The 15,434-nt window shown below is 40.5% G+C and overlaps 1 protein-coding gene across 6 annotated transcripts in view; it reads right to left on the bottom strand.

The window, feature by feature from the left end:
* Positions 1–15,434, bottom strand: part of Tacc1 (transforming acidic coiled-coil containing protein 1) — a 112,385-nt gene that overhangs the window by 4,285 nt on the left and 92,666 nt on the right. For all 6 annotated transcript variants that reach the window (XM_023722029.1, XM_023722028.1, XM_004637242.2 and 3 more), the window contains 5 exons: positions 9,612–9,734; positions 7,887–7,963; positions 5,922–5,965; positions 2,868–3,028; positions 1,647–1,753 (listed from right to left, as the gene is read on the bottom strand). In XM_023722029.1, coding sequence (XP_023577797.1) covers positions 1,647–1,753; positions 2,868–3,028; positions 5,922–5,965; positions 7,887–7,963; positions 9,612–9,734 — 512 coding nt within the window. The remainder of the gene's footprint in view (positions 1–1,646; positions 1,754–2,867; positions 3,029–5,921; positions 5,966–7,886; positions 7,964–9,611; positions 9,735–15,434) is intronic.

The raw sequence follows: 15,434 nt of genomic DNA on the forward strand, positions 1-15,434 counted from the left end.
AGAGAGAGAGAGACTGTGTGTGTTTCAGAACCAGAGATTGAACTCAGGCCCTTGCACTTGCCAGGGAAGCGCTTATTCCACTGAGCCATCTCCCCAGCCCAGCTGAGTGTGTTTGAAGTTGTTTCTTTTTCTTTCTCTTTTCTTTTTTACAGTGATCCACCTGTTTACAGCCTCCCAAAAGCTGGGATTACAGGCATGCGCCACCATGCCCAGTCTCAACTGCCTCTCAGCATGCCCCGGCAGCAGGGCCAGCAAACCAGGCCTGGGGATTGAACCCCTGGCCCCTGCACCTGCTTGCAAGTGCTTTAATTCACTGAGTTATTTGGCTGGCCCTTGGAGTTGTTTCTACATCTTCTGTTCTGTTCTACTGATCCTTGGGTCAGTTTCTTTGTCACTACACCATGATGTTTTTGTCATCCAGCCCTTTACAAAATCTTCTGAGACAAGATCTCACAAAGTTGTTAAATTGCCCAACCTGGGCTCAAACTTGTGATCTTCCTGCCTCAGCTTCCCAGAGGTCTGGGATTGATGAGTGTGTCATTATTGCCAGCTAAGAGTCATACAAAGTAAAATAACTTCTTGGTGGAGTTCTTGGGATTGAACCAGAGTCTCATGCATGCTAAGCAGCTACCACTGGGCTACACCCAACACCCAAATGCTAAACTTCTAAAATTTATCAGATCACCAAAAATTAACAAGAATGACTATGTGTTAGTCCAGAAGCAAGGAAACAGAACCATGTGGTGACTGGAAGGAAAACTGGCACTGTCATTTTGTTTTGCAAAGCAATAGTAACTAGGACAATTTGAAATGTATACACATTTTGATTTCCTTAGTTTTAGTTGTTTTCCTGCTGCACGCATCTTCTGACCAGAAAATCCAATACTTACAGAAAAACTCTGCTCTGTTTATAATGGAAAAAGTTTGTAACTACCTAACTGTCCATTAATTTTTAAAAAGTTTTTTAAAAAGAGAAAGCAACAGTTGTGGGTGGTGGCATTCATTGGTAATTTTAGCATTCAGAAGGCTGAGGCAGGAGGATTATCATGAGTTTGGGCCAGCCTGGAATACACAGTGAGTTCAGGTCCAGCCTAAACTACATGTATGACTGTCTAAACAAACAAACAAAGTTATAGTTCTACAATCCAATAAAAATAATTTGGCCACTTATCTCTTCTGATGTGGAATAATGGCCTTCATATACGCATTAGTAAATAAAAGAGAAAGTTTGTATAGTTATAATTCCAATATTACTAGTTTTTAAAGGAAAATAAAACCATTTTGAGTGGTATTTGCAAAGACACAAAGGAAGGACTAAAGGACATACAATAAACTTTTAATAATAGTGCTTATGGGAACAAGAAGGAGAAATAAAAAAAATTTATAATAGGAACACAGGCAGCAAAATGTACATGGATAACATTTTAGGATTTAAAAAAATCCTACCTGCCTCCCTTCAATCTCCCCATAACATCATGAGACGTGAAACTTACCAGCTCTTGCCAGTGGTTGTGCATACCTAAATCCTAGCACCTATGTTTCGAGGCCAGCTGGATGAGAGTACAGAGTTCAAGCCCAGCCATGACTATATAGTGAGATTCCAACTAAAACAAAACAAACAGCAAAAACAAACTATGAACTCTTACCTGTCTAGTTTCTCCTCTGCATGAGTTTTCAGGGCCTGGTATCGCTGTTCCTCTTGTTTGACTCTGGCTAAGTAATCCTGAGCACATTTTTTCAAGGCTTCTTCATTCTGTTTCAAAGTGAAAAAAAACAAGCAGGTCATTTTGTATTTCTTCTACTACTAGTATGTCCTGCATCACAGGCACACTTTTAAAGGGAGGACATAGCTCAGTGGCACAGTGTCTGCCTGGCAAGCATGAGTCCTGAGTGAGTTTGATTCCTGGTTCCAAAAAAAGAATTAACTTATTATTTTTTTTCTTTTTGAGATAAGGTTTCATTATGCAGTTCAGGCTGGCCTTGAACTCACTTTGTAGCGCAGGCTGTCCTCAAATTTACAGTGATCCTCTTGCACCAGCCTCCCAAGTGCTGGGATTACAGGATTGTGCCACCATGTCTAGCAGAATGCATACTTTTTAAAAATGGGAAAAACTAACTTAGATATGAATGGGCAAATGCTACTCTAACTGAATAAATGCTATATATAATTTTTTGTGATAATATTCACTGGTGTTCAGTTATGCCAACATAACTCTTTTAAGAACGCCTTGTTCAAAACTGAATCATGATTTATTCACTCTTCATTTTTATTTCATATGAAAATAAACAATTTCAAAGGCTGGGGGTGTAACTCAGTAGCAAAGCACTTACCTAGCATGTGCATGGCCCCTGATTTCATCCCTAGCACCACATCCACACAGCACATGATTTTCAGTACTGCAAATGTGTTATTGATAGCATACAACTAAACTGTTACATTTAATTTATTCTAGAATGTGCAGATTGGATTTTTTCAGTGATATTTTGGTGTGATATAGCTCAATACGAAGACTCTGGGTTCATTCCCAGGTACTACCAAAAACAATTATTTTAGAATCCTGTTGAGGTCTGAGAGCTCTAGGTCTGTCCTCTGTAGCACAGTCTGATTAATCTGGGTGTGTCTGGGGTTCATTAGCTTGGCCCAGTAGAAATTACTAAGACATGCCCTCCCTATCCCTGCAGGCTAGCTTCCACCTGAACAACCACAGAGAGAAAATTCTGGAAAAAGCCATCATTACGAGAGAAGACTAAGCTAGAAAACAAGGCTAAGAGGACGTGAGACCTGCCAAAAGGTCACCTTCCCAGCCCCGTATACCACCAAGACATTCCCTCATGAGTCAGGGGACACATGAAGGAGGACATATTACCTTCTTGAACCCTTCCAGCACGCCTTTCAGGTTCTCATATCTCCTGAACAGGTCAGAGAGGGATCTTTCAACAGAGTTCAGGTCAGCCAGTGCTTGCTCCTTCTCCATGGTCAGCTGCTGGAAGCTCTTCTGAGAGGTCATGCTGGTCCTCTGTTCGTCTTCTGAGAAGAACCAGTCAAAAGCAATGGCTGCTTATTTTGGCATGTTATTCAAGAGAGCTAAGAGGTACTCAGTGAACCAAGTAATGTTCGTAGCAATAGGGACACAGCCATGGATGTTAAAAAATTCCTTTCTCAAGGACTCATATTCCAGGAAGGGGAAATAGGATGACAAGGGAAGTGGGAAAGGCCAAAGCAGGGAAAAGGACAGGGCAGGACAGTGTCTAGTGTGGTAGACAGGAGTCTTCCTCTGGGGTGAGATCTGAGCAGATATTTGAGGTGGCAATCACACAGCCACTGGGAAATGAGTACACAGAAGGGACAGTACAACAAAGGCCCAGGTGAAAGGCATTCGGTGATATTAACAGCAGAAACTCACTTCAATATACAAGTGCTGGCTGACAAAGGTTCTACAATCTGAGGTACAGGATCTCAGGATAAATCCTGAGGGCATTTCACTGACCTTCCCAGACCAAAAAGCTACAACTCTTATTGCACAGGTCCTGCTTTACCTTGGTCTTAACCATCCAGTAGAAAAGTATGAAGACGAAATATAGGAAGTAAAGCCATGCTATTATGTTGAGCTGTGGGGGACTCAGGTCAATAATTTCTGACATTACCAGTTAAACAGAAGACCCAATGCTATTATGGTCTACTGGACTCTTTTAGAATATTTTGCTGAGTTTACACACCTATAATATTCAATAATGGAACTTAGAAAAAATAGGGTATAGAGATGAATGTCCATTTTGTATCTGTGTATTCAAAGTGGTTAGGATAGATATATAGTTGCATTCTCTTAATGAATAGAATGATTTGTTCTAATGGTGTTTGTAAATAGGATCTCAAGTCCACATCTTGTACAGCAATTAACCACTAAGAAGAATATATGCAGTGTGTTATTTGTTGAAACTGTACTTCTGATTTGATTTGAAACTGTCTCATTGCTAGCTGTTTATCAATAAAATTTTGAAAAAATAAAAAAAAATATATACAAGTGCTGGAAGATGAGACATACTTTGACTGAGGAAGTCAATCCTACAATATTCACTAGCAGAGCTCTAAGTTCAGTGCAGGATGACAGAGCACTATGGCTTTATAAGACATACTGGCTCTAATGGAGAGAAATTTGAACTTCTAGTGAGTAGAGACACTACATCAGAAGAAGAGTCTACAGACTAGGTGTTACGGACACAGTAGACCACCAACATGCTAGGCACTGAACACCCAAAGGACTTCTCACAGAATGCAAGGGATTCAGTTGATCCTTGTCATTTACCATCTATATCTGCCAATTTGCCTACTTACTCAAATTAATCTGCATCTCAAAATCAATACTCATTAGCTTTTTCAGTTACTTTTGGATATGAGACTAAAATTTTTAATCAATGGATGTGCATAATCTTACTTGAGGGTGAACAAGATGACTTTCTGCATTTCACAACAAGTGAACATTCTGTGGTCTACTAGTGCCACATTTTGTATTTTAGTGCTTTTTGCTGGTGATCTTGCTATTGGAAATGACCCCAAAGGTGGTGCTGAAGTCTTACTAAGTGTTGCTAAGCATAAGAAGCTGTAGTGTGCCTTAATACATGTGATAAGCAAGCTTTATTTACATGAGTTAAAGGGCTGTTGGTCATGAGTTTGGTGCTAATAAATGAACAATGTGTATCAAATAAAGTATCTTTAAATAAGAACACACATGAGATAAGAGTGCACTCTTTAACTGATGAAAATGCTTTGACCAGGAGCTCGTAGGATATATCCCTCAGGAACAATGTCCAGTGTGTGCAGCAACCTTGTAGTCCCCATGGAAGTCAGTGATCCACAAGCTGAAGTTTGTGTCATAATCTGGAAAGTATCCATGAGTAATGCTTATATTCCCTGCTCCTTGTTCACTGGTGGAAATCTACACCCCAGTGACAATGTTGGGTGGGGAGGTAATCAAGTCACAGGGGCATAGACAGAATTAGTGTTCTTGAATGCAGAGAGCATTATATTAACTGAGATGATCCAGACATAGAAGGACAAACATTACATATTTTGTAGACACTGAAAAATTGATTTCACAGAAGCAGCAAACAGAAGAGTAGTCAGTGAAGTGGGAGGGAGTGGGGATGGAGCAGGCTGGGTAATAAGTACCAAAATTCAGGTAGATTGTAGGATAAGTCCCAGGATTCTACAGCATAGTATGGTGACCAGACTATCGTGATGTTCTGTTTGTTTCATAAAGTGCTAGAACACAGCCGTTCAAAGGTTCCCAATACAAAGAAATGATAAGTGTTTGAGATGGGGTAATTAAATTACTCTGGTTTAATCATTACATTATATTTATGTTTAGAATTCTCATACTGTAACCCATAAATATGTACAACAATTATGTGACAGACAGGGAGAGAGGGATGGGCTGGGGGGACAAGAAGGAGGGAAAGAGAGACTGAGACCAGACCAGAGCAGAGCAGAGCTAGAGCTTGAGAGCTGGGCAGCCCTCCAGTTACCATGTAAGAATGAAGTGAGAAAGGACTGAGACAGTGGTGCAGACCTATGATGTGCTTGCCATAGCAGGCACATGGAGCATTCTCCACTGGCACATAAGCCAGGCACTGGGTAACAATTGTTTTTTCTAAACTAAAATCTCCATACTCAAGTTTGATTGCAGTTTTGGCACTTTGTAATATATAAGTAGGTTCTGAGTTGCAGTTTGGGTACTTGGTCTCTCAAAGCCTCACCGCCACCACACTAAGACACTGACCTCAGCTACACACTTACCTACCATGGCCTTGACAGCTGGGAGAAAGAAATGTCAGTTGTTTATAACCCACCCAGGTTATAGCAGCCAGAACAAGTTAAGACAGTTGCTATGGCTCAGAGCCTAGGAAAAAAGCTTTCTCCTTACCAATCATTTGGGCAATGGTCTTTTCATATTCAGCCACAATTTTCCTAAATAAAAAAAGAAAAGTATTATCAAAAGAGAACTTGTAAACAATGAAAGTCAGAGAAATGTTACCTCAACAAATACACTTGTTAACATACTGTTAAATTTATGTAACCTGTCTACCTGTTTCCCTATTCACATCTTTGTTTAGGTTTATTAAAAAGATTTGTATTCCCAACCCTACAGAAGTGGGGAGACTTAAGTGTTGTTTGTGATTTTTGCTGCTGGTGACTGAACTTAGGGCACTGTACATACCATGCATATGCTCCACCACTGAGCCACATCTCTAGCCCCAATAGGTTTTCCTTAAATATTTTGTTTAAAGAGTCTTTCATTCTTCTTGTAGAAACAAGTGCCTTCACCTTTTCTGCAGACCTATTTGAATACCTCAAGGTAACAGATTAATTCCCCCTATACAAATAAATCTTTTACGTCAGGCATGGTAATGCATGCTTATAAACCTAGCATTCTTGGTGACTGAAGCAGGAGGACTTCTTCTTCTTTTTTTTTTTTTTTTGGCGGAACCGAGGGTTGAACTCAGGCCCTTGTGCTTGCCAGGGAAGCGCTTATTCTACTGAGCCATCTCACTGGCCCCAAGGACTTCTAGTTAAAATCTAACTTATAAAATGATGTGCCTTACATGTCATAAGCAAGTTTCATTCAGATACAAGCTAAAAGGCTGTTTCCATGAGTTCAATGCTAATAAATGAATGGTACTTACTAGCTTGTAAATATTATCTATCTTGTCTGTCTGTCTGTCTTCTATCTATCTATCCATCCATCCATCCATCCATCCATCCATCCATCCACCCATCTAATTATTGCTCTTGCTGTAATAGCCAATCTGACTTCAGGCTTTCCTGGGTTCAATCTACCCTTCCAGGCATCCTGTCTCCTCTGATGGCTGTAAATTTTATGTCCTAATTCCAAAAGTACCCCACTCATTCAAAGACTGTAAGGATCACCCTCTCAGATGAACCTTTCATTTAGCGAAGAATCACACTGTCCTTTCCACCCTGTCCAGTGCCAGTACTCTTCTCTGGCACCCTCACTGGTAGTGTCCAACAAATCTAAGCTCCTGGTTATGGCACTGTGAGCTCTCTAAGGACAGAACTGTCCCTTCTTCTCTACTCTGCACAACACAGGGCTTCACACGTGGGAAGTGTTTAAAAAAACAACATACAAGAAACACAAATTAGAGTGAACATTAAGTAAAATGTTTGTTAATCACTCAAACGCTGATTGTATGCTCTACACATTAGCTACACTTTTTTTCCTTTTCTCTTTAATGCTATTTTTAGGGAGCTGAGGCACATGGATTGCAAGTGTGAGACCAGCCTGGACAACACTGCCAGCCATGAAGGTACACATCTATAATCCCAGCACACTGGGAGGCTGAGGGAGAAGGATAGCAAGTTTGAACTCAGCAACCCTGTCTCAAATTTATAAAAAGATGCTGAGATACAGCTCGGTGCAGAGGTGCAGGGTTCAATCCCTATTACTAAAAAACCAAACAAATACAAATAAATAAAATGTTAAAAATTAATAAAATAAAAGGGCTGAAGAAGCAGCTCGGGAGGGCCGGGGAGATGGCTCAGTGGAATAAGCGCTTTCCTGGCAAGTGCAAGGGCCTGAGTTCAATCCCCGGTTCCACAAAAAAAAAAAAAAAAAAAGAAGCAGCTCAGTGATAGCGGGGCTTTGGGGTCAAATCTTGAGTTCCACCAAAAAAACAACAACAACATGAAGGTGAGTCATGCTTATTGATGTTCTGAAAGCCCAGATAATAGCCATCACTGGAGTAGAGGATTAGCCATGAGTAACTCAGGAAGTAACACACTCAGTCCAACTGTGAGTGCTAAGAGCACAGCCCTCATGTGCAAGCATCTATATAAAGACCTCTGACCTCCCCCCAGCTTCCAGTCTAACCTCATCTCCAAGACTTCTTGTCGCGTCTCTTCATATTTTTTCTTCCACTCATTTGCTTCAATTTCTTTAGTGATTATCTACGTAAAAATAAAGTTTGGTCTTACCAAATCAGTCTATTACAGTTTTTGAATTTAACACTGGAGACTAAAAACAACACAAGACCAAGTACAACCTAGGACATTCTTCCAACATTAGGAATATAAAGCCTCAGCATTTTTTTAACATTCATAAACATTTGGAAAAGGGCATGCTCTGCTACACAAAATGCTGAACTGTAGTTACCAGATAAGGATGGACAAGCCTGAATCCTAACTTGGCCCAGAGACTGGCTCTCAACTCTGTAGGTCTGAAGTCTGAACAGGAAGGACATCAAGGCAGAGCCATCTTCCTGGCAGGTTCACCTTCACCAAAACAACATAACTGCAGTAGAGCCAGACCATCAATTTTCTTTGGGATGAGAAATGTAGGTGCCACAAATCAGAATATTAGAAGTTGGCATGGCCAGCACATTTTCATTCCATAGAGATCTCTGAATGCTTGATAAAGCTGGAGTCAGAAAGAGGAACACAGAAGCAGAATGCAGAGACTGGGTACATCCCTCTCTAGCATCCCTCACTGTGGGCAGGATCTTCCTAGTTAGACCAGAACCCATATCCATATTTGGGATACACTTAGTAATTGGAAAGATACTCATTAAATCCATCAGTCAACTCTACTTCCCTGGTTGAGTCTGCAAGGAACATTCATGGTTCCCCTTTCACAGCTCTTCCTGGGCTGCACTTCCCTCTTTTGATTGGTATGGTCTTCACTTGGCTATCTTTAATAAGGATTTCAAGAACAGAAGCAATATGTGTGTTTCTGGTGACAAGGCACACCTTTGCTTTGATCCAAAAAGTGGCCAAGTCATAGTCTAACTTACAGGAGGAGGATAAAGTCCCTTTTCTTACTCATAAGATCTTGGCAAGTCTCACCACTGCTCCCCAGACATGACAACAGTGCTGACATCGTGCACAACTGGCTTATCATGATGTCATAAAATGTTGACAGACCTACAGTTGAGGTACTTAACTACTTTTATCATATATAAAATCCAGCTTGTTACACCAAGAGAGCTATCTTCTTTAAAAAAGGGGGGGAATCTTAAGAATCAACACACACACACACACACACACACACACACACACACAGATACAGAGAAGACACTTGTCTGAGTGCGGTAACTGATCAGAAGTGTATGACAGTGTCTTCCATATTTTGAGATCACCTGGGAAAGGATGGCCAGTGATCTAGGTGGAACAGAGGCTACTAAGTAAATACAATATAGGATCTGGGGAAGAATAAACTGTTTAAAGAATGGATGGAATTAGGAACCCAATTTTATACTACAACAAGCCTAGAATTTGAGGTATTCTTAGGCATGAGCTTACATGGACAACAACAGAGTTGGCAGACTTAGATATTTAAAACTTCAAGACTAAAAGTAAAAAAGCATATAAAATTTCTAAGAGTGTCTCAGAACATCTATTTTTTTCCCTGGAAACCAGCATGTTAGGGCTCCACTAGCTGCGTCTTATAGGGAGCCTTTATGTGAGTTACATGAATGAACTGCAGAGAAGAATTTGGAGCCTGGGTAACCTGGGCCAAGAGACATGGAATCTACTGGCTGGCACTTGGGCTTGCCAAAGAAAATGGAGTAATATGCAGACAAAACCAGAAAGCCTTTACCTCTTCTCTTATCAAGGTGAGCACGGCAGTCTTATCTGATTCACTCAAGCAGATCCCATCCAGGGGGCTCTCACTGCCACAGGCCACAGACACAGGGGGCTTCTCTGAGGACTCATGCAGTCCCTGTGTAGAGGAAGAGGTTACATTGAATACATTCGTTCCTCAGCTACTAGCCTCAAAATCTTTCAATAGCTTCCTCATTACTAAACTGATTACACTCTCTGAAAACATGCTTTACAGGAAAAAACAAAAGCAAAACCAAACCACCAAGAAGGAAGAGTTAAAAACAATCTAGTTACAGAACCACTAAAGAATCACAGGCATGAAAGAAACACATTCAGGGCTGGTGAGATGGCTCAGTGGTCTAAAGCACCTACTTAGAACAAGCTAAGCCAAGCAAAGCACAGGGACCGCAGTTCAATCCCCCAGCACCACATGCCAACCAGCCCTGCCTCCTGGTGGGCTGAGCTGGCCACACACACACAAAATAAATAAATAAATAAATTTATTAAAAAAAAAAAAGAAACACATTCAATGGTTTTTCCAAGGGTTTCTGGGAGTTATGTGCTCCCCACAATATTTCAAAAATAGTGACAGCTGTTCCTTTTACCTATCGATATTTTTTACATGTCTTCATTTAGCCACTTTGGATGGAAATGTTTCTAAGATGAACTGCTAACTTCTAGGGTGAAGGACGCAGGAGTGGCCAACACATCTGAACTCGTAACTCCCATCATTTCCCCTGTATCACTAGGATCAACATGAACTTCAACTGCTTTGCAGTGGAGTCATGTTATAACATAGCAATGCTGTTGGGAGCTCCCCATGCCTTGCCCACATACAGAGTGGTCACATGTAACTCAAGATCTATGGCTGATTTGTTTTGTTCTTCCTTGCTATTACATTTTTAGTTCACTTCTGGCACTATTTATCTTTTGAGGTACCAATTTATTTCTATTATAAACTTAGCTCCAGAAAGCCATAGTAGGTTAGCACTTTCTCACAATAAGATGGACTTCATACTATATTCCATCTGAAAAGCCATTTGTCTTAATTACTTTTCTCTCTGCTGAGACAAAATATCTGACACCCACAAGTTAAAGGAGGAAAGGTTTATTTGGTTCACAGTTTGTAGAGGTTTCCATCCCTAGTACGCTGACCCCAAGGCAGGGTGGCATGGGAGAAAGGCATCGTGGGGAGAGCAGTTCATGGCAGGGCAGCAAAGCAGCCACTTTTGAGATTAGTTTTACAGGAAAACTAAGGCTTCCATGTTGGAAGAGCTTCTAGGGGAAGGCCCATATAAGAAGAAACTGGAACTCTGAACAACCATGTGAATGACCTTGACAGTAAAGCCACCCCAAGGCACATTCAGCAAAGATCACAGCCCCATATGATAACTATAGTCACAAAACACCAGAGTCAGAGCATCCAGCAAAGCCACATTAAGCTTCCTAACCCATAGAAACAGGACGACAGTTATGTTTGCTGTTTTAAGACATGGAGTTTTGTATTAAGTTGTTAGATACACAAATACACCCCTGGACCCCAGGGGTCATCTCATTAACTTCCTGTGCCTTGTTTTTTTTAAAAAAATATTTTATTTATTTATTTGGTATAGGGTCTCACTATGCAGCTTGGACTCATAGGGATCCTCCTGTCTCAGCCTCTTCAACAACGGGATTATAGGGCTGTGCCACCACACTCAGTTTCAGTGGCCAGTATGGCATGTGGTACTGGGGATCAAACCCAGGTCCTTGTGCTTGCTAGGCAGGCACTTAGGCCATGGGTTATCTTCCCAGTCCCTATGTGCCTTGCTTTTAATAAAGAAAGTGTTGGGGCCAGGGAAATGGCTCAGTGGAATAAGCGCTTCCCTGGCAAGTGCAAGGGTCTGCGTTCAATCCCCGGTTCTGCCAAAAAAAAAAAAAAAAAAAAAAAAAGTGTTTCATAATCTTGTTTCTGCTATAACTTGCTAAAGGGAGAAATAAACTTGGTCAACCTGTTTGTATTTGTGACTAAGCTAACACATCTCACAGTCTTGAGTCTTATCATTTTAAGTCAGTGTTTCTAAGTCCAGCCAGCTCTAGGAAACTGCCTTTCTTGTCTCTCATAGCCATCATTGTAGTAAAAATTGGGGATAAAGTTCAAGATTTTATTTAGCAAGGAAAATACTAAAATCTGTACTGAGGTTTACATTCATTTGTGGAGGGGATATATGGGGCCAGTTGATCTGATCATGTAACAACTGAACACTATCAAACATTGTATCCTGAAGAGACAGTATTTAGAAGTTACCAGTGAGAAATCAGACTGGAGTTGGTGGCCAGCTGTCTCCTGGCCATACCTTCTGCCCAGCAACATACCACCAGCCTCACCACTAAAAATCCAACAGTTCATGATGAGGGCAAGAATTCATACTGTGCCTTTTTAGTTGCTTTCCTTTTTTTAGGGGGAGGGTATCAGGAATCAAACTCATGACTTGCCAGGCAGGCACTGGGCCACTGAGCTATATTTCCACCCTTTAACTACTTTCCTAAGATTTAACTTAACTTATTACATTCCTTAGTCCTTCATACTGCTTTTCAGGCAATGTAGAAAGTCTACAGAATCTACCATCACAAGGAATTGGCTAAACAATCTCTTTTAGGGCTGGGCTAGAATCTAGTTTGTATTTAACAGCCTGAGCAAGTCAATTGTACCCTTCTAGAAGAGTATGGTTTCATATTTCTAGTCTTTCTCCCCCACTCCTTTAAGGGATCCACATGCTGACATCCTGGCTGCAAATTCAAAGGGAATTGGTAATTCCACTGGCAGCCACTGAAATTGAGTGCGGTGGCGTAGCCCTATAATCCCAGTGTCAAGGAGGCTGAGACAGGAGGAGTGGGAGAATTAGCATCACTAATCTGTGCTGTACTATGCTGACTATGCTTATCTCTTGACTTGTCTGTAAGTTCCTAGGGTGGCATTAACTACTGCTACTTCTTTTTTTTTTTTTTTCCCGGAACCGAGGATTGAACTCAGGCCCTTGTGCTTGCCAGGGAAGTGCATATTCCACTGAGCCATCTCCCCGGCCCCTACTACTGCTACTTCTAACAGAGATAAATTGAAAAGCTGTGTGAACACAACTTTTAAAATGGTTAAGATGTTAATATTTCAAAATTTATTCATACACATTTTTATACTTTCACAGGTAACTCTAAAAACTGTTCAACTATCTTAATAATTTAGAAGTAAGGTTTTGCTTTATGTTTCTGAATAATGATATAGTACACATTGGAAAACTATTGGTTTGGTTATACTAATTTCATTTCATATTAGAGTTCTCTCCCTTTTAATAGCTTTTAAAACAATCTCTTTGGATTTACTGATAAAATTTGTATCAAGTAAAATAAAATGGAAATTTGACTTCTAACTTTCAAATATACACCAATGTTTCTTGCTTCAAATATAAATATTTGTAGTTATACATAAATATGTACATGTGCATCTAGATATATCTAGATCTACTTATATTTACATGTAGACATATCTATCCATGTTCTTAGTATTTTTCCACTGATGCATTTCTTACATATTATTGGTTATTCTATATTGACCTATGCTTATAAAAGTAGAAATTCTAAATCACTGACTTTCCTATCATACAAAATACATACACATTTGTGTGTATATGTGTCTGTGTGTGCTGAGCTTAACACTTCTTTAAAAAGTAAAGTAAAAAATGTTGCAGACCAATAACTGAAAGGCAAGATGAGATTCCATCTCCTTCATTCACTGTGCTCTGGTCTTAGGTATTTCATTTCAGGCATCACCTACCATTGGGCATGAGAATGCAATAGGAGCATACCTTAAAGCAACACAAACAAGGGCTTTAAAGGGTAAATGCTAGATGAAACATTTTCTTTGCAGTACTGGGGACTGAACTCAAGGCCTCACACATGCTATGTAAATGCTCTTGTGTTGAGCTACCGTCTCCCTTTCCCGTATTTTTCATTTGAGACACAGTCTTGGTAAGCTGCCCAGATTGCGCTCATATTTTTGATCCTCCTTCCTCATTCTCCCAAAATGGTATAACATGTATATCTGCTACCATGCCTGGGAATCCAGATTTAAGATCTTTGTTAAACATCTGAAGACTGAAATTTCTTTCCTATGGGATTTGAGTGCTGGAGATTAAAGCCAGGGCCTCAAGCATGCTAGAGTTATATCCTCATCCCTTAGAATGAAATTTCCTTACATAATATTCATTTAAAATTTTAAAGAAATACATTCATCTATGTCAGTAATAGTTTGTTTCAAGAACTGGGTAAACTGTCCTCAGCCATACAGAGACCAAAGCTTTGTGCATTCAATATACCCTTCCTCAATTATCCTTTGCTATTTTTACATACTGAGAAGACTAGAAAATGTTCTTATTTATCTAGGAAACTTCAAAGGGAACTGGTCTTAGGGTTGTAGTTCAGTACATACTTTCTATGCATGAGGCTCTTGGTTCAAGCTCACAAAACAAACACATACAAAAAATAGAAACAAAAAACCAAAGCAAAGGAACCAGGTTCCTAAATTGCAATCAAGTTGTTTTGGTAGTTGGCAGTGGTGCAGTTTCATGCTCTTATAAGTAATGACAAGAGGAGCTGCTTCCTTTCAGATAATAAAACTAAGGATTAAGTCCTGAGTAGCTATAACAGGATCAATGACTGAACTTCCTAGAAAGCTGAAAATTATGTGAGTTTCTCAGGAAAAGTAATTCTGTCTGTAAACAATGTGTAAGACACCTCCTAGAGGATGACAATTTACACATGCTCTTTCTGTATGTTCTTCCTTTTCACTCCCTGCCCATTTCTAAGTCTTCTGTGCACCCAGTCCTAAGAGGTAGCCATCTCATTCTGTATTCTCTATGGGTCAATAATGAATCAAGAAAACAATTTAGTGGCAGAGACATTCCACAATAACAAAAAGAAAGAAAGAAAAAACTAGGAAGTATCACAGTAAATGACATGAACAAAGTCCAATAACTGCAATTCGTTTTTTTTTTATACAAATACATATGTTGTGACATGCATGCATGTATTGATCAACACTTGAAGTCTGTTTTTAGTGTGGGTCAAGGTAAGGTGTTTCAATCACAACTTTACTACCTGCTATACCTTGTACCTAGATGTCCCCCACAAAGCCTCATACAGTAATAGATGGGACTTGAGGTACCTGGGTCTAGGGTATGTGAATGTGGATTAAGGGCATCAAATTGGATTAAGGGTATGTGCTACTAAGCTAGCCCACTGATTGGTTTATCACAGTTCCGCATGTGACACCACCCAAAAGACTTATGTCTTGGATGAGATAGGGATAAAAGAGAAAAGGAGGCTTGCTGCTGCTACTGCCATCTTCTGCCTGCCTTGCCATGGGCTGTTTCTCCTTTGTGAAGTCCCTCTGCTATGCTGAAAGCTCTACAAACTGTGAGCCAAAATAAATGTTTCCACCTTTAATTTGTGGGTATCAAGTATTTTGTCTCAGCAATGAGAAGTAATTCAAGACACTACCCCCATAGCCACCAACTGGCACCTGTTGTGTTTAGGCTCCTCCAAGGTGTTAAACAAAACTCAGAGCTTTCCTGGGCTCAGGGTATATGCTTAGAATTGACTATTAAAAAATTGGAATGAGAAATTAGTCCCAGAGTCCTAGCCCAGGTCCGTCAAGTGTGTGGAGAGCTTCCTGCTACCCTGCGCCGGCGGGACCAGTCCCAGCCCAGGCGCACCGTGGGCCAGACCCTCTCCCACCCCCTCGGGCCTTGCCCCACCACTCCGCAGTACCTCCCCCACCCCGCCC

This window comes from Octodon degus, unplaced genomic scaffold, assembly GCF_000260255.1.
Source record: "Octodon degus isolate 3935 unplaced genomic scaffold, OctDeg1.0 scaffold00088, whole genome shotgun sequence".
In the NCBI taxonomy this organism is placed as follows: Eukaryota; Metazoa; Chordata; class Mammalia; order Rodentia; family Octodontidae; genus Octodon; species Octodon degus.